Below are 26,655 nucleotides of genomic sequence, written 5' to 3'. Positions count from 1 at the left end.
TACTGCGGGTCCACTGACCCGAAAAAAACATTGTCCAAATAAATAAACAAGGCCGTGGCAGAGGAGCAGGACGTGGGCCAGACTGTTACTGGCTCTAGTGCCCCATGCAAGGACTGGATTACCTGCACAATTTGGGGTACTGGGAGCCATGCACAGGCAAGGACTTGGAGAGCTGCACATGCTAGAATTGGGAGAGCTGCATGTGCAAGGACTGGATGATGTGCACAGTTACAGGGGCTGTTCGAGCTGCACATGCAAGGAGAGGGAGAGCTGCGCAAGTTGTGGTTCTGGACTGGGAAAGCCTGCCATGCTAGAATTGGGGTAGCTGCACATGCAATGACTTGGAGACCCTCACATGCTAGATTTGGGAGAGCTGCATTTGAAAGGACTGGGTGATCTACATCGTTAGTGGGGCTGTAAGAGTTGCACATGCAAGGAGAGGGAGAGGTGCACATGCAAGGACTGGATGAGCTGCACAGTTGGAGGGGCATGAAGAGCTGCACATGAAATGTTCTTGTGCCTTTGAAATGTGCTGGGCTTGCATTTCATTACGAGAGGCCAAAGAATACCTTTTGCATGTGTGTATATACACACACATCGAGGTGCAGGCGCGCAACACCATTGGGCTAACTGTGCTTCAGTGCCCATCCCCACCACCCCCTCCTTGAAATATAACTTGATGGGCGGGACATCCGCACTTGCTTTTGTTAGGCAGTGACAAAAGCCTTTCCTGAAACAGGTGGCGTAAAGTTTTACTGTGTTCTTGCAGAAAAATGTATTTGCACAAAGACAGTCCAACTTTAAACCTGCTAGTTTTAAGAAAGGCTTCCATTACCTCTCTGCCTTTGAAAAATAAAATGCACACTTCAGCCCCCTTCCCGCGTATACGAGCTAACATATAACAATGTTATTTATTTATTAATATTTATATACCGCGCAGCAGCCCAGAGGCATCATGGCAGGCACTGTAACATATAGAGTCAAAGCTGGTTACAGAAGAATGCATACTTGGTTACATGACAGTGTGTTAGGAAATACAGCTCCTACATATGCACGCAATGAAGCAATAAAAGAACATTTCTGTGTTTCCACCGGGAAAAACAGTCATCCATGATTTTTTGAAAGGGGCATACGGGAAAACACTGATAAACACAGATTCTGCACATTTTTGAAAAAACTGGAAAACCACCCCCGGAAGTAAAAAAAAAAAAACTAAAACAGAAAACCCTACTTGTAATGCAGTTATCTTGTACACAACTAAACCTCAATTTAACTAAGTGCAGATATTTTGTAAGTGGCACGGTTATACACCGATTATTAAAACCAAAAGCATCCCAACGCTGCCACCAGTGTAAAGACTTGAGGGGGGTGTCTGTACTCCTGCTCTCTATATGGTAGAGGAGAGGCACAGAGGACCCCAGCCAAGATTCTCTATTTGGTAAACGTGGGCGAGCAATCAAGGCCTAGCTTCTCAGGAGGTGATGCAGGCTGGGTCTTAAGTACAGTGTAGTCCCCAAGCACCCACAAAGGAATATCTGCACACTATTAGTTTAAACACAGTCTTTATATAATTAAGGTTCAAGCTATACACAATGGGCCTCATTACAAGTTGGGAGGTAGCCATGCCCTTAATAAGGGCATGGCTACCCCCAAACCCGGGTCCGGGTTCCCTGAATGGGGAAATACCGGGCCATTCCGACCTTGGAGGGCCCGGTATTTCCCTATTCAGGGAACCCAGACCATCCCCATTCCCATTTGAGCCCCCATAGGGCTCAATGGGAATGGGGAGCATGCTAACAACGGACCCCTTTATGACGGGCCTGTTAGCATGCAGGGCCGCTCGCGGGACCCGCTTAGGACTTCTGGTAAAACCAGCCGTCCTGAGCGGGTCCCGCGAGCGGACCTCGTAATGGGGCGGTAAGGGGTTAACGGCTCCGGCACATTTACCGGCGCCGTTAACCGCTTACCGCCCTCCTCGTAATGAGGCCCAATAACTCACTTTGTGCTCAGTTAATCCACAATGGCAAATATATACAGTTCTAAGTGGTACCACAATTATTAGATTTCATTAAAGTGCATCAACTGTATGCAGGTCAAATATCACACTAATCAATTAATAAAGGTAACCAACAATAGACATAGAAGGAAAGCAGTTGTTAGAACAATTGGCATAATACTGGCCCCTACCACTAGACACAGTTGTGTGTGGAGATCCCCCCCACAAGGGCAACCTGTAAAATAAAGATACACTACACGCCCAGTCCAGATATTGTTCAATGAGTCTTATTTCCTTGTAAAGTGTTTCTATCACCCCAATGTACCTGGAATAGCAGAGTTCCTCGAGGAGGCATCAATGGATCCTCCTTGAGTGACTCCCTTTAAAGCAGGAGCCACGGATCGTTGACGGACCTTGAAGAAAGTGAACTTGGAGTTGATGATAGTCGATGGAAAGTTCGGTGGCGCGGAGCAGCAGCTTCGATCCGGACGGTGCTCGTTGACGACGTCCTGCAAAGATGAGGCATGCGGGGCACCTCGATGTCAATAGTTCAGGACTGCAAAGAGTTTGTGAAGAACTGTGAGCCAGCAAGGGCATCGAGTCGTCCAGCGTCTCTATGGTCTTTGGGTGGCGGGAAACCCACCTACGGATGCTCCTCGGCACGTCGACAGCCTGGCCTTCTCCGGCGGGAGGAGCGTACCCGTGAATCAAATGTCTTCGGCAAAGGAGCGTTGCGCCTCTAGTCGTCAACGTCACAGCGTCAAGCAGTCCCCACTTCTGGGCAACTAACTTCAACGGACCGCCAGCGGTTATAGCAAACCTGCAAACTCTGGTCGACGACGGTGGACGGCAGTCCGGTGCTTCTCTTAGTTTCTCGTCGGTGGTCCCCGTCTCTGGCTGACAGTCTTTCGTAGGCTGACTTCCAGGGCGCTTCGGCAAAAGTTAGCAGTGCACGATGGTCCCTCGTAGCTCAGGAAGAGGGTGCCTAACCAGGTCCTCTCTGGATCAGTTCTTGAAGACACAGCAGCTTTCAGATCGATGAAGTAGAGCAACAGCAATACTTCTCTTCCAGAGGGGCTTCAAGGCTAAGCTTCAGTTTCAACGTCAGTTTCAACTCCAGCTTCTGAACGAATTCTAGCAGTGAGAGGCTCCCAGATATACTGTTGATCTCCCATTCACTCTGTTGGGTCACACTCCGGCAACCAATCATTCAGAAGGGCATTGAGGCAGTCAGCCAATCAGGTGCACCGTGCATTCAGGCCCTTCTTCTCCATCCAGACACTCATAACATAGAATATGGATTCGGACAAGTACCACGCCATTCAACACTACACTACATTCATGCCAGTTTCGGGTAGGCCTGTCTCAGTCATTGTGTCAAACACCAGATACTAGACAGCCACAACATAGAATGCATATTCGTCACACACTCCATTCACCCAGGTCCCACCCACAGGTGTACCGACAACATACTGTCGTTGGGAAGGCTCCAGCCAGTCTGGTCGGCACTTCTCCACACTACCATATATGGAACTTCCACCCAACAGCCAGTCAGGGGGAAGGGACAGAGTCAGGGCTTCCCGGGACTTCGGGAAAACCAAGGTAACAGGCGGTGGAAGACAAGAGGCCACGGGGGCCATCTTGTTTCCATCCGGAATCTACTGATTTCAATGACAAGGCCTGGGCATCCCAAAATGGAGGACGCTCAGGGCACCTGTCAATTCAGTACGGAGCTGCTACCAGCTCATACCCTGCTCTGTGGGCCACACACAGGTGCCCAAAAACATACACTAGGGGCACAGGGTTGGACCCCCACCCTTGGGTGCCCTAAGGTTATCCCATGGGTCTGTACAACAAACCAAAAGAGCTGCACTGCCATGAACACCCGCGCGGAAAGCACTGACAGAACACACGATAAAAAAAAACAGTAAAGGACAAGGATACGGAGGTCCCCTTCACCATACCTGTGAGCTGCTGCCAGTGTCCCCAAATATTTGAGTCCCCCATCAGCGTAAACATGGAATGTCTCTAGCGCCTCCCCAATGAGATGTAGCTTGCCAGAGGTGGGGACGGGGGTCAGTGGAGTAGTCAGCAGACATCACAATACCCCTAAAGAACACTTTAAAAGCTTGCCATAGGGTGCCAACCTCCCACACTGTACCCATATTGATCTTGAAAAACATCTGTATATTGTCATGGACAGAAGTGACAAAGACGACATCCTGTGATGCCAGTGATTTAAACCTCCAGTTACACCGCAGGGTAAGGACCAAGCTGACCAATATGGGAGCGTAATTAGAATAGGTCCATGGTAGTTTACTAGCCGATATGATGGCTCTCCTGAGTGGGGGAGATAGAAGGCACAGGTCAATTCTAGAGGATGAGTAATGGACTGAAGTAATGTGGATTCACGCTTCCCTAGATGTTGTGCGCACCATAAACCATCAGGTGTAGGTCGGACATAACTCCCTCTCCAACTGTACCCGGGCGACTCATACCTGGCCCCATGGAGATGACCCAGAGCGATCCCATACATATTTCAAGATCATACTGAAGTCACCCCCCCCCCATAATATCGGTATCTGCGGGAACGAGTAGCATTCCAAGGGTAGGTCTCTGTAAAATTGTGTGTGTGGGGGAGGGGGGTTGGTCATCAATATTAGGCCCGTAGGTATTGATCATCAGAATCTCCCTGCCCTCGATTCTACCATATACCATCACATAGCAGCCTTGAGGGTTTGCAATAGTTTTAATGTGCACAAACAGAAGGTGCCTATGTATCAAGATCAGCACCCCCTGGACTGCGTGGAATAAGATGTGTAGTACCTATGCCCCCCTAACCCACTCTCCTTATGTAAGTGCGAAGCAGGCGTTCATCATATCTGTAGCATGAATTTCCTGAAGGAACAGGATCCCTACTTTATGATGCTCAATGTACGCCACTAGCTTCCGCATTAGCTTCTGCAGTTTTACAACGTTGCCCATTCCATGAACCTTCCATTCTTCAGTCACTTAATACACAGGTGCCATTGATTTGTAGGATTCACCAGTTGCCATAGTAACACAATATGTAGATACCTTCCCAACTGCAACCCCCCGAATTTGATTTAGCTCCATAACTTCCCATAAATACCCCCATACCCCCACCCTCACCACCATAACAATTCCAGCAGTGTCAACACCCCCAACAACATTGGCCATTAGCAAACTAACTTGGGGTAAATTGTAGGAGGCATATGCGCCGCCACCTGAACTCCAATCAAGCAAAATATTACCACCAAGTATGTCAACCAATGCACCTTACAGAATTTGCTACACTATTCTCAGTAGCTCACTTCCAGTCTCCGTTCAGCAGACCAGGATGTTTCCAATGAAGGAGGTAGCCTCTTAAAGTTAAGAAGTAGGTTTTTTTATGAAATGCAAAAGGCAACAACATCACTGAATATTGGATAGAACTGTCTCTTAGAAGCTTCACCATGAGAAATGTCTTGAGTTTCTGAAGGACGGCAACTGAAAATTCGGGATATAGCTAGAAACTGGGATTCCCGCTGTAGTTCGCCCTGGTCTCTAGCTGCCCACATGATAGCCACTATGTAGTTTCGGATCCAGGCAATAATGGGACTGGGTGCCGCACCCAGCTTAGAAGAGGCTGCAAGTAACCTGTGGGCTTGCTCCACTTGAAAGAAAGGAGACATGTGGGGTTGATCAAGTATATCCAATAGGGTCTTCTCAACAGACTCTTCCATGATACCTCCCACTGGGCCCTCAGGAGCAGGGGTATATTATTATGGTGAGACAGTGATTGCAGGTACTCACACTTTGTGTGGCCTTAACCGCCTTATTTTGTGTGTACAGTTCATGCTTCATTGTTGCCATATCGTTCTCAATCAACCCCACTCTTGTTTCAGCACTAGTAATTTGCTTTTCCAGCTTGTTACCAAGGGTATGAATATTCATGTTGCTATCGTTCAATTTGGTGTTGACAGTGGAGAAGCCCCCATCATAATGGAGAGGATTTTCTATAGGTCCAGGGACTGGTTGGTGTCGGGCGGGTGGAAGGATTCCAGGGTGGCCCCCTGATCAGGAGCCCTCGGTGCCACCCTGGTGTAGATCTCCATAATGGTCTGCTTTTTGACAGTTTTCTTATCTCCAGACATGTGGGCTCTGCACAAGGAGGCTGTTCGGGTGAGGAGGGGGCTCAGCAGCAGGGCAGCCCGCCCAGGGGAGGTTGCACAATAGTCCCCACAGTGGGGTCCCAGGCAGCAGCTAGCCGGGTGGAGGAAAAAGCCCCAGGGAGGGGAGAGGAGCAAGATGATTCAGAAGGACGCAACCTCCAGAGTCAGGAGAGGCTGAAGACAGACAGCTCCCCAGTTAGGAGCAGGATACTCCTCCTCCAAGCCCTCCTCAGCCTCACACAGTCACAGGGACTCACGCCTTATCAGGACATGGCTGTAGCCCATGAGAAGGAGCACGGCTGGCTCCATCGTCCCTGCGCTCCAATACCCAGTGTGGCCTCAGAGGATAAAAGAGGGGCTCTCCCTCTTCGCTGTGCCTCAACGCGATGGGCAGCACACCAGCGGACAGCAGAGGCCAGAAGACCCGCTCCACTCCGATCCGGCACCCATAGTCACGCTACGGAGACACAACGTCAAGGATCCAAGAGAGGAATTCAGCTAGCCGAAAAAGCAGTATTTAACAGGTGCAGACAGAGTTCAGGTGGCTCAGGGCTTCAGATGGATGCAGCCATCTTCTTCGATGAGCAACGTGCCCACTACATTTCATTGTTTGGACCTAAAACCATAATGCCCCTCAACCAACAGTTTGAATCCAGAGCAAAAGAGAGCGCAAGCACCAATGGGATGGGCTCTCGGCCAGCAGTGTTGGTTCACGGTCGCCCTCAGATGTTGGCTGACTGGAGAGATCTACGTTTGAGGCAGTGGGTGAGAGGCAGTGAAAGCACAAGCAGGTCAATGGTGCTCAAATAGTTACCAGTAATTGAGAGAGTAAGCTGAAACGGAATAACTTGGCAGCAGTCAGTCCGGTTTTCATTATTGGTTAGGGGCGTTAAAAGGAGGTGGGATGAAGGAGTGGATTAGAGACAGAGAAAAGAGTAAATGAGTCAACCTAGGGAGCAGATGAAATGAGTATGGAGGAGACAATGGTGATGGAAGGAGTTGCTACAAATTTGGTTCATCAGGTTATGGAAGGCAACCACAAATTGTCAAGCGTGTAGAACAGCTAGTTTGTGAACCTTGGTTATGTAGGTGGTTGAAGTCCCCCATGATTACAACTGGAACATCAATTGCTAGATATTGGAGGAGAATGTCAAGAGCAGGACTTTGCCACCCTTTAACCGCTTAGGATTATCAAAAGCATTACAGTACAAAAAAAAAAAAAAAAACACACACACTATACTTACTTATTGGGCACCAACTGTGGCTCAGTCTGGTTAAATGGAAAAGGAAGACAAGAGAAAGCGCACGTTTGTAATATGTTTAATTTCACAATGCTTGTGGGTAGTTTTTAATGGCTCTGGCAGTTCAAGTTGAGGCAGTTTAATTTTCCCGGCCGCGCAATACTTTCCTTTCGTTCCTCCATCAAATTTCAGAGCCTTCCAATAAGGACACACTTCAGTCATGGTGCCGATGAGAACATGCCGGCTCAAACTATAATCATCAGCTGCGTTGTACCAGAATGCAAGGCAATTGTAATCGTGTGATTGCTGAGCACGGAGTCATGTTTGACGCTGATCTGCTCAGCCACTCTCAGCCTGTCGCGTTCGAAGCAGATCTGAAACTGCAGAACGCGATCGCTGTGCTCGCAACCGTGCATCCTAAAGTCTGGCTGCACGTCGCTCTGCTGCTTCCTCTGCATGTATTTGAGCCAGCGTGTGTTGCTTTTAAGTCCAACAGATGGCGCTGTTTTTCTTTTTCAGAAAAAGCATGTTTTTACCTGTCACAGGTGTGACATCCATGTATAGCAGGTATATAAAAACGTGCGCCTATTCGAATGCAATTTTGTGTCAAAATTTCAAAGCAATCGGTGAAGAACTTTCGGACATTTAAGGTTTTGAACAAAGGAACATTTACTTTTTTATTTATTTATATAGATAGATATTACATGTATTGGCTGGAGGTGACATTTTAGTTTATTAAATGTACACTAAAAACAGGATATTATCCAACTAGCCCATGGTTCATTTAAGAAAAAGATAGTATGACAAAAGGTACAAAAGCTTGCATTAAACGCCAATATTTAAAAAGCTAACATTGAGGGTGTGAGGCACACAGAGGGGTATTCTCCCACAACAGAACAAGAACACCCCCCAGGAGAGCGCCTTGAACTTAACCAAATGTGCATTGCAAACAGAAACACTGAACAGCTTCGGTACACTTTGGAAGCCAACCTTTCAGATTTTAAACTGATGTTCCTCACCTGCAGGAGCTCTGGGTTGATCTTTAAGTTCCACTCATTCAGAGTTGTTCGAATGCAGTCCCAGAGCTGCAAATAAGCATACATGTTCACATTACAACCAAATGCCCATTTACACAGTTATTACAGAAGAATAAAAATAAAAAACACGATCTGCAGCGCACTTGCCCAAATAACTACCTGGTTCCAAGTTTATTCGTAGACACTTTTTTGTTACGGTTTACATTTCTGGTCGACCCTTTTCTTTATTATTATTTCTTTTTAAAGATGGGGGTTCGTGGTCTCTCACATTCCCCCTTCTAGCACACACCCCCAGCACCCCACCACTACATGAATGTAGGTCCTTGGTAGATTTGAACTTAAGTGCATACGTTTAAACAGTTGTCTACAAATACACGTTACACTTAACTAGAACTCTAGCCATCCTGTCTCTTGTGTACTGACAAACAAAAACGAACTCATACCTTCATTTTGATTTCTGACCAGTTAACCTTTCACATCGATTGGCCATCCCTACTGCACCCCTCTGCCCCTGCATCACTCGCAGGCACTGGCAGGACCTTTAAGTAGCAGACTAAAATGTCCGGGGACCGTCATCCTTCGTTTCCCTCAATTTGGTTAGGTAACACTGGAGACATGAGCGGCCTCCAAGTACACAGAAAATGGAGAGAAAGAGGGAGTGTCCATTCCCACCTATCTTAAGGCAGATATTGGGTACGAGAGTAATAAAACAGGAAGGGCCCAGGGATGGTTCATTCAGTCAGGTCAGTTTCCTTGCCGTAGTTCAAAGAACCTGTTCATATTATACACAAGTACTACTTCTAGATTCCTTCACTTCTAAACGATTACCACAAGTCAAGACTTAAGGACATTTTTGTCATTCAAATTAACAAACGAGACAGCAGTTTGGCAGTGAGAATGAGAAATTGGTGAGATGATTTTTTCCACCCACCTTTATTATGTGAAGAGTTTTAGTCGACGATAAATAAAACTACGAATGGCAAAAGCATATACTGCTGTTTTATCAAAGTGAATTACTTCATGTAATTCACTGCGACAAAATAACTTTGTGGTGCAGGAAAGATATGGTAATGTTAACGCTATTTGTACCGGACACTGTTACCAACGGAAGTGGTCCCCAGGTGCTCTGGAGGATCTGGAAAAGGGGGGGGGGAGGCAGTTGGTAGGGTCTAGTGGGAATAGGACAGTGAGAATTGTGATGTCCTGTTGGCAGCTTCAGTTCGGTTTGCACTGTTGGCTGAGCTGCAGTGTGATTTTTCGGTCAGTGCCAAGTCCCATGTGCTGTTTTGTCAGGTTATGTGTTGTTTGTCTGTTGTTGCCATGTTGTGAAGTACGTTCGGACTACTGTGCAGAGAAGTAGTCATGTAGGTTTTTGTATGAAAGGGGTATGCGGAAAGTTGAGGGTGTCATGCCCACGAAAGTGAATGTATATAAAAAGATATAAACATGTATGCATTGAGGGGTTAGAGATTGGAATGGTGGGTGGGGGGGGCTCGGAGGTTAGGAGAGAGAAGGGAACCCCCAAAAAAGAAAAGAAAAAAGTTATTTTGTCAAAGAGAATTACCATGAAGCACTTCACTTCGATAAAACAATGTAGAAGCCTACAGGAGAAAGTTAAACAGGGTATGATATACATAAGCTCCTTCAGAGGTGTACATGGATATAGTGTCAAGTCACTGATTCTTTTCTTCACCTATTTTAAGTTACCCTTCGTGTAACTGCTTGCCCTCCAACATTCTATCTATTCCCTCATATGATGACTCGCCCTAGATGAAGCTGGCGAGTCGCCCAACTTAAAATTGATGAAGAAAAGAATCAGTGACTTGACACTTTTTGTGTGAAAAAAATAGGGTGGTGTCAGGGATAACACCCATCACTAGTCCCCACTTGTGTGTTTACGGTACATGGATATTGGCCAGGTCTTGTGACCTTGCACCCTGAGCGGTCTCCGCCAAAGTGGGAGGTGTCCAGTCTTTGACTAGTTCCATCGCATTGAAAAGAAAAATGACTTGACACCGTCGGCTTCTTCAGCTAGTCTCAGAATGAAATTTCAGTTACACCCGACTGCTCAAAACAGACAAACTTGCTCACACTGGCCCTAGGATTGTCAGCAGTTGGAGACGGCTTCAGAAGCTGCACACTGTTGAAAGTGGGGCAAATAACATTTTGTATAAATACAAAAACTCAACACAATAGCTGAAAACTCGCCATGGCAGAAGGAGCAAATACAGGAAAGGTTCTTGGGGCATTTGGAATGATTGGAGTGCTGATGCAATCTAATTCAGAACAGCAGAAGCTTACAGCCTCAGAAAAAAGGGGAATAGGTGCAAGATTTGCGGGTGGCAGAGAAATGGAGGTAGCAGATGAATAGGAGGGTCCTCTTGTGTGCTCTCCTTCCCTCACAATTACAGCTGCACAAGCCTCAAGCTCCAAAGGGATGGTTTTGTGAAGGTGCTTGAAAATGGTTCCCATTCAGTCATAGACAAAGTGAAGATGATGCAATTTATCTCAATAAAACCTATGAAATTCAGCAAGTCTGGGAAGTGATGATTGTCTTAACTCAAAGTCCCCAAGTCAATGTCCCCAACAATGGCACTTTAATTTCCCTGCTGGGATGTCATGTAAGTGTTCATGGGCTGAGTAATGGGGAGGGGAAGGGATAGAAGGGAAACGCTTTACAACATTTAAAAAAAAGAAAATTAAAAAAGTATGCCCAACTGAATTTTGGGAAAATTGTATCGTTAAGACAGGGGGTATGGGGGCAGCGTGGAGCCAAATGAAGAGAGAGAATCCTATAATCACGAAATTTGCTTTTTCCGTGCAATTCTTATAGGGCAAGCTTTGCTCTTGCTTACAGATTCAAGCAATTTTCACCAAACTACCACAAGGAGCGTGTACCAGGGACTGAAAGTGCTTTACTCGTTTCATGTACGACCACCCAGCAATTTTTAGTCTTTGGGTTCCCCTGCAATTTTCACGGACCAACAGGGCCATTTTTAGGGTCCAAATTAGGGTTTCAAGAGTCACAGGAAAGAGCAACCAGAGTAGTTTGGGGTCTGTAATTAAAAATTGTCCTGTCCATCCCGGTTACTGCTTGCATACTCTGTGCTGCAGAAATCTAGGAAAGAGCATATCCACCATATGCAAGGTGAGAGGGCAATATGGCACAACAAACGTTTCTATGAAAATATGATAACATGTTTGTGAAAGGTTTAAATGCGTTTTAAAACCAAATCACAAAAAATTTAAAATGAGAAATGAGAAAGAAGGCAGTTTTCTCCCCTGAACGGGCATGCTGACCTGGTGTTTAGACCCCTTGTGTGCTGAGCAGGGTTCTATTTAGTGGGCATTGAGGTTGCTCCTTGACTCAAAAACGTGGCCCCGTTTCAATAAATGGGAACAGGAATGTTACAAAGTTTTGGAGGATAGTGGCATCTCAATGGACATGTTCCGATACTCCCCTTTGAAAACCAGGACAAAATTAAAAGAAAGACTGGATCCCGACAATTAGAAAAGTAAGATCATACAAGCATTTTAAATATATGCTCATTGATGTCAGGAGAAAAAAAAAAAAAAGTAATTGCACTACTAAAAAGCTATGACATTCACTGACAAAAAACGTTTTGAAAAAGGCACGGTATGTTTCAGTTGCCCTAAGAAAAGCCTATCAAATTCAGTGCAACAAGAACTTGAAAGAAATATTATACTTACTTTGTCCAATAACAACCTATCATATTATGGTTAGAAGTAAAACCAAAAAAAAAAAAAACAGGAATTCGCCAGTTATGGTAACCTAAGCAACCATAACTCGCACCACCACTGTGCACTGCTAAGACTAACACCCATGACAAACGTGACATCACAAATTTCATTGATGACATCAATGTCAGACTACCCGATGGCTCGTCCGCCACAGCTTATGCCATAACCACATGAAAAAACAGTTGTGGAAACCTGTAAAATACCTCAGCATTCAGCACAAGCGGCTGAAATTATAGCACTAACTAGAGCATGTGAGCTCAGCTCTGGACCAATGAACATTTACACTGAAAGCCAGTATGCATTTGGGGGTTGCCCATAATTTTGGGAGGCTCTGGATGCAACGCGGCTTTCTTACCTCCCATAGAGCCAAATCAAACATGGCGAACATATTCACAAACTGCTCAATTCATTGGCCTTGCCAAACTGTCTTGTCATTATCAAATGCAGCGCACATATTAACATAACCGACCACATGGTTAAGGGCAATGCATTTGCAGATGCAACTGCAAAACTAATGCCCAAACCCCTTACTCTCACTTATGTTTTCTATCTATGCAGAACAGACCATCTCCCTTTTGAGAATACACATGGGAAATTGATGCAGTTTTTGATATGTACCCATGATGATATCAGTCGCCCATGGAGCGGCTCACATAGTGACGGATGGTAGGATTCATTTATTAACTACACTTGGAGCAACCCAAATATTTGCAAAGCAGCAATAGCGTTCCGTAAAAATTGTATTATTTGTGCCACACACAATGTTGGAAAGGCAGAAAGAGCACCAAGCAGTCATTTGGGTGCTCCAAATTTACCATTCACGGCACTATAAATAGACTTTGTAGAATTGTCTCCTTATCAGAAATACAAATATGTTTTGCTAATCATCTGCATGTTCAGTAAATGGGTAGATAATACCATATACCTGCAAACAAAGGGAATGGCCATGGGTGCTGCGTTTGCACCTAGTCTAGCTATTTTGTTCATGGCCAAATTTGAGAAAGACTTTGTATTCTCCCACCACAACAACTGGCAAACTAACATCAGCCATTGGCACTGCTATAACGACAATGTTATCTTCATCTGGACTGGCAGCCCAGCCGAACTCACCAACTTCTGGAACTGGCTAAATTCCTGCAATTCACATATCCAGTTCACGATTGAACAAAGCAACCATGAAATAAAATTTCTGGACCTATCGATCCGTTTAAAAAATGGAAAGCTAGTATGTGATCTGTATCGAAAAACAACTGCCCGCAACACTCTCCTTCACTACACCAGTAACCACCCGGCACATACCAGAAACAATTTACCATATGGACAGTACCTAAGAATACGCCGGAATTGCTCTTCCCTAGATGACTACAAGAACCATGCTCAGAGCTTGACGACACGCCTCAAAGCGAGGGGCTATCCCAAGAAACAGCTAGATCTAGCTAATAAGAGAGCCCGGAACTGCAACCGTGAAACTCTTCTCCAATTACAACGAGACAACGCAGATCCTGCGGATAAACAGCTAACATGTGTAGTCACCTTTGGAGCCCACACTTCAAAAATCAAACAGATTATCAACAAACATTGGCACATCGCCCGCTTGAACATGCCCGAGGACCCTGTTCCCAGATTTGCATATAAACGAGGAAAAAACCTAAAAGAGCACCTCGTACATTCATTGTTTCAACCGGTTTCAAACACCACCCGCACCCTTCGACCTCTGCAAGGACACCACCCGTGTGGTAACTGTGTTGCCTGTAAATTTACCAAAAAGATGAGTTCCTTCCAAATTGGTACACGCAACTGGATACACCTGACTAACTGCAAGAGCCAAAATGTAGTCTATTGCATAGAGTGCCCATGTGGCCTTCGATATATTGGCCAAACAACACGAGCCATTTCCACTAGAATATCGGAACACAGATCAAAAATTAGGTGCAAAAATATAACTGCACCCCTGGTTGAACATTTTCTGGACTTTAACCATACCCCCAACAACATTCTGTGGTGGGTGATTGAAAAAGTCAAGGGAGGACCTGATATCCACCAGAGCCTCATGAAAAAGGAAACACGATGGATTCACAGGCTGGACACTTATCATCACGGCCTAAATGAAGTCTTCCAACCCATTACCTAACGACTCATAATGCTGCCGGAATACTCTCTCAACCCTATCTAACATGCATAATCGCAATATGTCTTAGGCAATGTGTCTATGGCCCTTCGGGTCGGACATCAGTGATTTAATTTCCTAATTAATTCCCTAACCTGACATACGAATCGAACTGTGAGATGCCTTACATACACACGAGTCATTAAGACTTGCAATTAAGCAAATATTGCTGCACTGAATTATGCGTGTAAGCTTCTCTTATTCTGACCATCCATTTACTTTCCAACACAAACCAAACTTGCGAACACGCATTGATGAAGTATCCGTTTTTGACCTACCACTATAGTGGTTAACAATCGTAAGGAATGTCGAGTATTCGTAACGAAATGGAATTCCCTAGTCAAACGCCAGCAAGTGAGGGGGCATGCGCACCGTGGAAACACTTGCCTTGTCAATACTGACAAAGTTTCTAGTGCGCATGCGCTGGCGTCCCTAGCAACGACTAGTTCGCTTTCCCTGCGGACGGACCTCTCCTTCCGCATTCCTGGCATCACACGTCTCGCCGACTCATCCGCGGCAGAGACCTCGCAGACTGTAGCAGCGACGCAGCATGACTCAGCGCTGGAACAACAAGGTGAGCCTGGGGCCGCTGACTCGTACGCGTTCGCGTGCCTGTCCGACCCTCCAGCTAACGACACGTGTGCGCGCTGACCTAAGAGCGATTCCTAGCACACCGTACTAACTCTTTAGCCCAACATCTAACCATGAACATACCAGCACCAAACTAACATGCGGGCAATATGCCTTGAACTCTAACATGTCGACTCTTCTTATTAAATGCTGGTATATAGGACGCTTTGTTCTTCACCAATCCTTTCACACCGTAATCAGATTTTCTTCATAGGGTCACACAGTCTCCAACTGCTCACAGTTTGCAAGCTGCACCTAAATATACGGGTATGCCACGTGGCACCCGACTTGCAAATAAATAAATAATCCAAAATATTAACATAAAAATAAAAAAGATATGTTTCCAACTGCACCATATCCCATTTGCCGCCTAATTCTAAAGCTTAATAGCGGCTTCTTTGCATGACTCAACCAGTAACCCCTGGAACAGCAACTAAACTGCTGATTTCTCGGATCTACAACGGTGTACCGTACCTGTTCATTTCATACAGCCTTGAGACCACTCGTGAACATTCTGCCATTTCTGGGAAGCTTGCAAATCTGGACCGTGTACCTGCATTCATGGTCCCGGCATAAGACGGTCTCCTCCTTTCCACGAACTGTGGTCACACGAATGCGCTTGAGCAAGCACGCACCGGCAAGTAAGTTTATAAACCGGTCGCCATGAGAACAAACTTAGCTGTAACCTTAGCCCCATTGATTGGGACTCCTCTGGTATTATAGCCACTCTCAACAACACTTATGTCACCCCTTACAGGGTCCCTGATTTTCAGCCCTGATGAAGGCGGACTCTACCTCAACCCACTACCGCCGAAACGTGACAACTACAGGGAACAGTGATATACCTGTACAATAGCCAAGTTGAAACCTCTGCTACAAACCAACTTCTGATCACGTTGGCTAATGATCGGATATCTTGTGTCAAAAGACCCTGCATCATTCATTGACATTTTAATAAGGAAATAACTCTTAATTAAACAACTTTCGAACACTAAATATGGGAACTCATGATGCATTCAAATCACTAGTAAAACTACACATGCATCTATAACTTGTTCCCTACTTGCGGACAAACTTTGAAGCACTACTCCTTGAGAAATATTGGACTTATTATCTCATATTATTTTGTTTGCACATGCTAACTGTTCTTAATTTGTTTTCACATGTTAATTGTTCTCAATTTGCCCTCACAATGTGTTGAATGTCCCTTTTCTCGAATGTAAACATTCAGAACAGATTTATGTTATTGTATTTTCTGTACCTACATATTCTAGCAACTCGCTTCACAAAGCAGTAAAATATATTTTATGTATTGCTCGTACATCTTATTTCTTTACAAATTGTATAAAAGTTTTATTTTGAGATTATGGTAATATATACCTAATGGTTGATTCATTCCGTGATTGCTAAAATTAGGCAACACACGTCTCGTCTTCTTTAAAACAACCCAAGAGAACAGGCCAAACACTCCGGTTGGCCTGTTTCTTTTGAAACTTTGTGGTTACTACAAAAGAGTAAAGGTACACACCCTGTTTCACAGTAAATGGGTAGAGGCATTTCCCCTGAGAGAACACTGCACTAAGTACAGCTAAAACTCTTTAACAAATATTTTCCAAGATATGGTCTGCCCCACTCAATATGGAGCGATAATGGGGTTCATTTTGTGAATACAACGATCGAGTTGGTGCGTCAGGCGTTGGACATAAGGCAAACATTTCATGCAATATATCACCCACAGGCAACAGGTTTATTAAAACATAATGCTACACTTAAGAATACATTATTTTTCTTTGAGAACTGTTGCGCATTTTGGAAGTCATTATAGGCCACCCAGCCAATGCGTGGAGCTTGCCTTACTCAAAGAAACAGTCTGATGTGCACTATCCCATGCTGATTGACTATTGTAAGGCGCTTACTAAAGCATAGTCCATTATTCATAATAAGGTCAAAGACAGTCTAACCCAGCCCTTGGAGGGGCCAGAACACTATGCTGCCTGGTGACTGGGTGGTTACTAAGAACTTTCAAAAGCTGTAACACAGGCCTGCAAGAACTCCAGGACGGTTGAAGGTGATGTCCCCGGCCTTGGGCATCCGTCTCCCATGTGGGTCTGCCATCTCTAAGCACAGCGGTAGTCCCAGGGAGCCCCAGCAGGATCCCGACCTTTCCCAGAGGGAGAAGCTGTAATTCAGGCCAGCCAGATCTCCAGGATAGTCTGGAGTAATGTCGCTGGCCTTGGGCGGCGGTCACCCCTTTTTGGGGCGACCATCCCCAAGAAAAGCGGCTGTCCAGGGAGCCCCGGCAGGGTCCCCTTCACAAAGGGAAATTCTGTAATGCAGCGTAGCCAGCGCTCCAGGGTGGTCGGGGGTGATCTCCCTGGCCTTGAGTGGCTGTCCCTCATGTGGGTTGACCATCCACAAGCCCAGTAGCGGTTCCAGGGAGCCTCGGCAGGGTCCCCGTCCTTTCCCGGAGAGAAAAGCTGTAACGCAGGCCAGCCAGAATTACAGGATGGTCGGAGGTGATGTCTCTGGCATTGGGTACCTGTCTCCCATGTGGGTCCACCGTCCCAAAGTCCTGCAGCAGTTGCCGGGAGCACCGGCAGCGTCCCCATTCTTCCCCGGTGGGAAAAGCTGTAACGCAGCCCAGCCAGAGCTCCAGGCTGGGCTTGCGGATGGTCGACCCACATGGGAGACATGTGCCCAAAGCCTGGGACATCACCCCCTTACCATCCTTGAACTCTGGCTGGGTTGTGTTACACCTTCTCCGTCTGTGAAAGTATGGGGAGCCTGCAGGGCTCCCTGAAACCGCTGCTGGACGTGGACGGTCAACCCACATGAGTGACAGCCACTCAAGGCCAGGGATATCACCCCCAACAACCCCAACCATCGTGAGGCTCTGGCTAGGCAGCAGAACAGAATATCGCACGGGGAACGGCTGGGGACCCTGCCAAGGCTCTCTAGGACTGCTGTTGGACTTGTGGACGGTCGACACTTTTCTGCCCAGGTAGGTGCACCCACACATGTGAGGTACCATTTTCGTCGTGACACCTGGGGAAAGGTGCGAAGGTAGGACATTTGTTGTTTTCTCTTGGTATTCATACATTTGCTACTGCACTTTGTTACACAACCCTTTAATTTCCCAAATGTAACCTACATTTAGTTACAGCTTTAGGCACTGTACTCTTTTGTAACCTACACAAGTCACCTATCCTTCAAAAGGTCTGCCTGTGCTCTTTCAAAACATTTATGCTTACCATTCCTCACCACATTTGTTTTCCTTATTTACACATGCTAACTTAATCTGTTCAGGCCGTCAGCATAGTAATCCTATGTACCATGGCTTTGGCTTGTAGTATTGCCTGTTTTGTGAAAAACAAGGAAAAATTGTGATTTCCTTACTAGAAAAAGCGGGGGAATGTAGCAGTGTATTGCTTCTCTTAATATTCACAAAAGCCATTACATTACAGGTCCAACCATGTCCAGCACATACCTTTTTTTCTGTCATTTTCCCCCAAACTTTGGGAATTTCTGCCTAACTAATTGTTGCCTGACCTGCGCAAATGACCCCTTCCTGAACTTGGAATTTTGTCTACTTTTCAGAAATGTATGCCTTTCTGTCTTCCTATTCAGCTTTCTTACCCTCCTCTTCTATTCCATCCACGCATGTCCTATTGGAAAAAAAGGGTAAAAATTACCTCTCCCAACACTGATGGTAACCTTATACAAATATGTTTTTTTGGTTTCCACTCAACCTGTTTTTGAAAGCCTGGGAAATGGCGAATTCAGAGCAGCAAATCATTTGTTCCTAGCTCTTACAAGGAAAACAAAAATCTACAGGCTTCTTTGTACATCATTGTATTGCCATTTCTTCAAAAAACACAACATTTGCACTCCTTTTGGTTATTTTCTCTCATCCCCATACAGCAAACTAGGATGACAGGCTACACGTGGGGAAAAGGTGCCAAATTTGGCCGCGATATCGCATGTAACAAAAAGGTTACAAGGGATATTGAATGATGACATACCGAAATCACCCAAGAAAGGGCTTGGCACTGGGAGGGAAAAACATTGGTAGTTAAGGGGTTAAAAAATCGACAAATAAAAGATAAAGGCTCCCATTCAGCCTTACAGGTAAGGGGCCAGTTTTACTCCCTAAAACGTGGCAAATACTCCTAAAAAAAAAAGAATACAATGGGGAGTAAAAATACTTCGAACAAAAAAAAAAAAATAATAGGAAAAAGACATGTAGAATCTCGTGCCCCTGCTGTAAGAGGAAAAAACCTGCCTCTTTTCATGTGCATGAATAACTAGGTGCAACAAATATAATGTTACCAAAATATTTCTGTTTCAGTTAAAATATATTTTTTTTACTTGCTTATAAAATACCCTCATTGGGCACTTTAAAGAAGAGGGAGTAAGATACTCCCTCTTCCTAATCTTATCTGGAGCACTGCTGCAATTGTTTAATTTCACAGATTTGTCAAAAATTAGACTTGTTCTTAAAATCTGATACACAGTACTCCGACCCTTAATAAAGTCCACTGCTAAATGGCTCAGTGCTCCATGACCCATCCTTACAATTTAGGTTGAAGGGTTTATGGCATATAGTTTCCAGGATATTTACGATCCCCTTTTATATATGGGGGTTCAATTTCTGCTAGATTCCAGGAAGGGGGTGGGTGGAGGTTTGAGCTAGTACGAGGGATTGCATTAAATAACCTGTGCAAATAAGGCAACCGCATTTCTGGCTTTTCCTGGTAGAGACCAGAGAAATGGATCATACCAGTTTGTTTCTGAAATGGCTACTTGCACAGGAATTTTTGGTGTGCACCACCACCCAATGTCACTATTCTCCAGAATCCCTTCGAGTCTTTATCTAAAAGGGAATTGAAGCCTGGAGATTAGCAAAATATGATTTTTTCTTGTCCAAGATCAATTTATAATCTTTCCTACATTTTGCATTTCTTTTTTCGACCCAGGCTCTATTTGAGTAGCCCTATGAACTTTATTTTAGCCACCCTACATTCCTGGTTGTACCACCCCACTCTACAGGTTTGCAATGCTTGTATTTCTTTAACTGGTTCTGTAAGCCACTTAGAGAAGATGGATGAGATCTTGGCAACAGTGTGAAGTACGGCATTATCGCTCTCGAACCCTGCAAGCCATACTTGTTCAAATTCTGGTAGTGCCCGTTTATAGTGCAAGGACAAGTTGTTAACTAATTCTGATTCGTCCCGTCTAAGTCTATTTGATAGGTGAGCTACCACAGCAGGTTCAACCCTGGCCGGTTGGTAGACAGAAAGGGTCAGGCTATAAAAATAGTTGTCACTTTCCCTTCTGCACTCAAAGGATTTTACTATGCTCCACGTTTCCAAATTCACCATGGCATAGTCAGTGTGGCTACTCTTACCACCACTACTGAATGTACATCCGTCAAAACACGGCCATTACATGCCCGTAATACCAATCTAAAAAAATAGCTTGGCCGTGGAGAGAGCATTTATAAACAGGTTTCTTTATAGGGGCAATACATCCTGGTATTCCACAAATAGTATCTTCTTGCTCCATAAATTCAAGTAACTCATCCCTTGGCTAGAATTGCAGGTTCATATCACCCACCACTATGACCCTTAATTTGCTCCCATGCTCCTGTTCTCCTATCATCAATCCTTCCAGTCTATTCAGGGTAGCCATACCCTTGTTACCATAACACCGATTATAAATGTTAAAGATGAGGATTTTAGTAGTGGGATTTAAAATCAACAATTAGACACTGCAAACCCTGCCAAAATGTCTCCAGAGGGGTGACTTGTGCGTTTAACGCAGTATTTATCCACAAACAGCCCACCACTCGATCGTCGCACCCCACTCTAGGTTTAACAGCAAAAATCAAATGCAGAGTAACCTTCCAGTGTGCAATGTTCTGTGGGCCACGTCTCTTGAAAGCATAATACATCTTAGTCTTATAAATTCTACCTATTCAGGGTCATCCAGATGTCTCACGAGAACCGCAATATTCCACGATGCCACTTTCAACTCCCTTATCACACAATCATTCCTATCTAGGACAGTGACTTCTTTCGAAACCTCAAGGGGGGGGGAGGAGCACAAAAGATACCAGGACGGGTTGGAATACTGCCAGACAGCTAGAGGTAGAATTGGAGATTTCATTCCATTCCTCACGTCCAAACCAGACGATTGTAATGACCTTGCGTCTATTGACAAAAGTCCTAATTTTAAATGCCCATTTACCAGGGTAATTTTGATATAATCAAGTCCCCTTGGTGATTCCTGTGAGTAGCTCCCTACATCAATTAAATCAGATCTAAATCAGAGAGGCACTGATTCTTGTGTCTTATCCAATGTACACATATTGAGGAAACAGTCTTCGTCTTCCCAGCAACCCTGCTGTAGCTTTGGTACATTAGTTAAATATATCTTTTCCATTGGTGCCCTTATAAACTTATCAGGGCAGATAGTCCCAATTGTTTGCCCGTTAGCAATACTGGGGGCACTGGTCTGTTTTTAATAACTTAGGTCCACTCCCTGTATGGTGTTACTTGGGGCTACAGGGATAGCACTGCTGAAAGCGTTGGCCCTACTAGACATTACCACTAGGGAAGGGATGGTTTTTGACAGGTTTCTTATTAACGTCAGGATTTATTCTCAATGGGACTTCCTCCTTATGTCTATTTTGCCTGACAGGCACTTCTGTTTCAACTCCCCCATTTCTGCTTTTAGTTCGAATACCAAGGATTTCAGGGCCGAGAGTTCAAATGTTGGCCATTGACAACCCTGGCATGTACATTCCCCCCCCCCCCATCTTCCATCGTTCTATTCTGAACCGAGGACTACGTCCCAACATTGTCAACGAATTAGTTCCTCACTGGAGAAATTTTATTAGGCCCTACAATGCTATCAGTGTTATTCCCTTGTAATGGTAAAAACCGATAAATTGGAATCGGTTCATTAAATAATGAATCAATGTGGGCCCCAGCATCCCCCCCGACCCCCAGAATGTTACTGCATCCTACCTTAGGCTCAGCAGATATGTGGGCAGGTCCCTCTGTTGTAGGAGGACTTTAATTGGAAACATTTAAATCACACACCCCACCCCTCTCCTTGCGATCAAGATGAGGATCAGCCACAAGCTCACAATCGAAGATTTTTGCATCCACCCTATTCACGGATTAATGTTTAGAGTTTGAAAAGGGCAGTTTACTTTGATATAATTACCCTGTGATGTTTCCCCCCTGCCTCCACTATCCTGCCCCCTTCCCCTCCCCATTACCCAGTTCAGTAGGTCAAAGGTTGTGATCTCCTTGATCGACATCGTCCAGCAATGCCCGTATTTCTTCAATCAGAAAATTAGCTTCCTTAAATCAGGGGAGTCAAGCACCCACTCTTTTTGGGATCCTGACCAGGTGAAACCACCGATGAGTATGATAATTTGAAATGGAGAAAATAAGTTGAAAAAGTTGTATTACAACTAGATCAAATTTTTCTTTTTAGGGAGTATCTTAGAAGACAGTAAAAATGTTTTAACTGGAAAACGGAAATGTTTTTGTAATAATTATTGATTTGCGGCTAGTTATTCATGCGCATTAAAAGAAGTAGTAACTGTAATTTCTCCTGTCAACTATGTGCTCTACTGGTCCAAACATATCCATGGAGAAGTGTGGGGGAACACAGAGGCACAAGGTTTTACGTGTCTGTGTCCTATTTGTTTGTTGGGCGTATTTGTATTGCTCATTTTTAGTTTTGGCCAGTATTTGCCTGTTTTTAGAAGTGGCCGATACACCCCTTATCTCTAGGTCTGAATGTAACTGAAATGGCGAGTGACTATTTATCGATAGTTAGAAGCTTGCAACTTTACATTTTTAGCCCTCGGTACCACATCTTGCTCTGTGCACAACAGTGAAAAGCACAATCATGTAACACATGGTTCTCCCAATGCTAGACATCCCTGCTTACACACCAGTGCCTTGCCAGCGAGAGCTTCCCCTATGCAAGGGATTCAATGCTCATGCTGACATTATGGTGGCCCAAGATGGATGGATCGTTAATTCCGTCCATTACTTCATGCCATATTATGTACATCATCTTTTCACAATTTTGCACGTCTACACCCTCAGCAGTCACCCGCCTCTTTGTCGGAATCGAAACAATATTATGCCTCCTATCACAACAATTGTATGTGTATTGGCCTACGCCAAGTTGTCTAAACATCATATGCAAACAAACTCCACGGCAAGGTCTTGGCGTTAGAGAAAGTAATGCAAGTCGCCATCTTGTTATATGGAAGTCACCCTGAACATGGAGGCCAAATGACATTCCGAGTAAGATTCTGGCCGTTGTGACCTCCGTACACATGAATAATTAATATGCCTGCAGGCCACTTGTCGGGGTCGCGAACTGAGACCTTGTCCTACCGTTGACCTATGTGTAAATGTACAACTATATCAGCGAAACTAATCAAAACGCATAAATTACAGAATTGACCTGGCAAAGAACCCATAGGCCCGGCTCATAGAATGGTTAACCCGCGAGAGGGTTGGCCAAGGGCTGGACAAATTGTATAAAAGACCCAGGTATTTCAATGTGCTCTCTCTCTCACTAACGCATCGAACCTTCGTTGAAGTTCGTTATGTTACTCTGAGAGCCGAATAGCTATCCGTTTGTCTATTGACTTTGGTAACTGTTGTAGCTTTTGAATAAAGCACTTGTATGTTCTTTGTAACCTGTGTTGGTGTGTTTCCTTTTGGGCTTCCCGGCCTCATATTATTTTTCTGTTTCCACAGTTGGCGCCCGAATAGGGACCCTCAAGATTGATGCCGGATCATTGAAGGTTGACGCAGACTATCGAACCGGGATCGGACGGTGTGATACTGCGGGCCCGACCGAACGAGACGCCATAGGCAGCGCTGCACGATCCGATCCTTGGACGATAGTCGTGTGGTCTGACACGGCATCTTGACGAGGGTCCATTTTTGAGGCGGGCAGATTTGTCGAAACCACCAAACACAAGGTAAAATTCGTTAGGTAAGTTCTTTGGTAAACCGTACGGTCCTCCTTAGGTTTGGTCAGGTGCAGTCGTGACCCGGCTCTTAATTTAACCCTGACAATTTGAATTTGGCGTATTGTATCTGCAGACACAATTATTGACCAGGTAACACCCATTTTTTTGTGAAATGCCTGGGAAATTGTCTAGCTGCTTTAGGGCTCTGTTCCACAGCGATCGACAATCTTTGGAATTTAGCCGCCCGGCACCACAGGAGGGGTCGCCGGCATGTACTATAAGTATGGCATTGGAAGTATAGTATTTAATGATATTTGGCACAGACAAACCAGACATGCCTCCGAATTTCAGTGGCCAATCAATGGTAGTTTCGAGATCCCCGTATTGAATACCTAGAATCGGTCTTGCTAAAAAAGAAGGCCAGACCTGCAGCATTTGATGTTTTGCAAAATTGGAAAAAAGAAGCGTTGCAGCAGCTTAAAAGTAGGGATAAACATGCATGCCGAAAAGGCGTTGTTATATGATAAGGAAAAACATTTGGAGTCAGTCAAAAATATGGATAGGGCTTTCTCACTAGGTATCCAGAAAATGTATCCCTCTAAAGATTTCCATGCTTCTGAAGAATTTATTGAAAAATTGTTAAACGAACGCAGGCCTGGTGCCTCTGCACCACCTCCGTATGATCCTCTCCCGGGTGCTCTGCCCATTCCTGCTGTTGTTCCTGCTGTTATTCCTGTTCCCCCTGTACAACCTATTGTTCCTATTCCTCTAGTTATTGTTCCTCCACCTATCCCGCCACCCCTTCCTCTTGCGCCGATAGTTGCACCCCCATTGAATTTGCCCGCACCTCTGCTCCCGAGTGGTCCTGAACTGACTGAAGTTGATAGGGGTGCGGGGTCAAAGATTGTCACTCGAAATACTGTTTCTGCGGACAAGAAACGGGAATTATTTGCATGGGCTAAGCACTGTATGGAGAGAGGTGATCAAGTTAATGTTTTTTCCACATTATCAAATATGGGCAATTTTCCTGAGAAAAATGTTTTTATCGAAGGTTTGGGGACTCATTGCGTGATGTGGAGTAGATTACATAATGCGGATCTCCCACAAGGGGTGAGGGATTTAAATACTTTAGCGCTTTCGAGGGACACAGAGGAGAAAGTACATGGTCATGTTGAGAGATTGAGTATAGGAGGGACTTTGAAAAATTACGGGATGAGGATGGTGAAGACGACAGTATGTATGTACAGAAACGGTTCCTTCCGTGTCGTAGATCGGCATCTGAGGAAGTACGAATTTGTACCAAAGATGCGATTCGATGGATCTCGGATTCATCGATACCGCCGGATGAAGTATATGACACGTATAGTCAGTATACAGTAGAAATGCAGAGGAAGGTGATTCAGGTAATGGTACAGTACCTGCAAAATGAATGTGTAAGGAAGAAGGATAGTTGTCCTATAGAGTTATTGGGTATTTGTAAGAGGGCCTTTTCGCCCGACACTTCTTCAGCTGCCTTAGCGCTCGACCTGGCTCTGTTGCTTAGTAAGCGGTCAGAGTTACCTATATCTCAGTTGCCTATGAGAGAGGTTCCTCCGACATTTGTCCCAAAAGTTGAGATTCCCGCTAACGCTGGGACTGGTGCACCCGCTGTGGACATCCCTGCGCATTATGTATCGCAGTTTGTTCACGTCCCGTTTTCACGACAGGAAGTGAACACTATTAGACAATCAATTCCCGATATCAGGAAAAACCCAACAGGGTTTTACAAAGAGATAGAGTCCGTTTTGCAGTCTTCTGTGTTCACCTTAAGTGACATTGACTTGCTATTCCCTGTACTCCTGCCCGTAGATTTATGGAAGCAGGTTCGAACAATAGACGATGTGCCAGGGTTGGGAGATACGTGGGCTAACATGTCTAGGATTGATGGGGAAAGACCAGCTGGTGAGAAACCACCTCAGGTAATACTTACTTTGCCTGATAGAATTGTCGCGAAATTGAAAACCATAATTCCTAAAAAAAGAATTATTTGGGACAAGCTTACGGCCTGTGTTCAAGGGAAAACTGAAGGTGCCACCGAGTTCTTTAATAGATTCGGTATTTTCTGACTTCAGTGGACAGGACTTGGGCACAGAGTCTGGGAAAAGGTTGTTTGTGGACAAATTTGTACGTGGGTTGTTGCCCGACATCCAGTCACAGATTAGGTCCTCTGAGAGCGCTTGGCAGGCGAAATCCCAATCCGAAGTTTTGCACATGGCTCAGTATTATGAGAACCGTGTTAATAATGAAAAAGGGAAAATAGAGAAGAGGAAAGGAGATTTGAAGACTAAAGTATTGTTACAACAAATTGTTAGAAATCCCAGAGGAGGTACTTCACAGACCAGAGGTCAGTATGTCCCGAAAGGAAACGCTCCTTTGAGTCCTGTGAATGTTAATCAATGTGCCTATTGCCGCCAGGAAGGTCATTGGCGAGCACAGTGCCCCGTCCTTCGCCAAAGGTCAAACAATGCATTTGGGAGTATGGGTAGACGACCTAGAGGTCGCCCCGGAGCGGGGGACCCTGATAGAGGTCAGTTCTCACAAGATCCTCAGCAACCTTTTCCACAGGAAAATCAGATTTCGAGTGTAGACACG

The 26,655-nt window shown here is 45.1% G+C and overlaps 1 protein-coding gene across 1 annotated transcript in view; it reads right to left on the bottom strand.

The window, feature by feature from the left end:
• GCLM (glutamate-cysteine ligase modifier subunit) overlaps window positions 1-26,655 on the bottom strand; it is a 428,794-nt gene that overhangs the window by 356,240 nt on the left and 45,899 nt on the right. Inside the window, exon 2 of the mRNA XM_069641224.1 lies at window positions 8,432-8,497. Coding sequence (XP_069497325.1) covers window positions 8,432-8,497 — 66 coding nt within the window. The remainder of the gene's footprint in view (window positions 1-8,431; window positions 8,498-26,655) is intronic.

The sequence above is a fragment of the Ambystoma mexicanum genome, chromosome 1q (assembly GCF_040938575.1).
Source record: "Ambystoma mexicanum isolate Mex_15411 chromosome 1q, UKY_AmexF1_1, whole genome shotgun sequence".
Taxonomy (NCBI): Eukaryota; Metazoa; Chordata; class Amphibia; order Caudata; family Ambystomatidae; genus Ambystoma; species Ambystoma mexicanum.
Note: the sequence above shows the minus strand (reverse complement) of the source record. Positions and strands in the feature narration are given on the sequence as shown.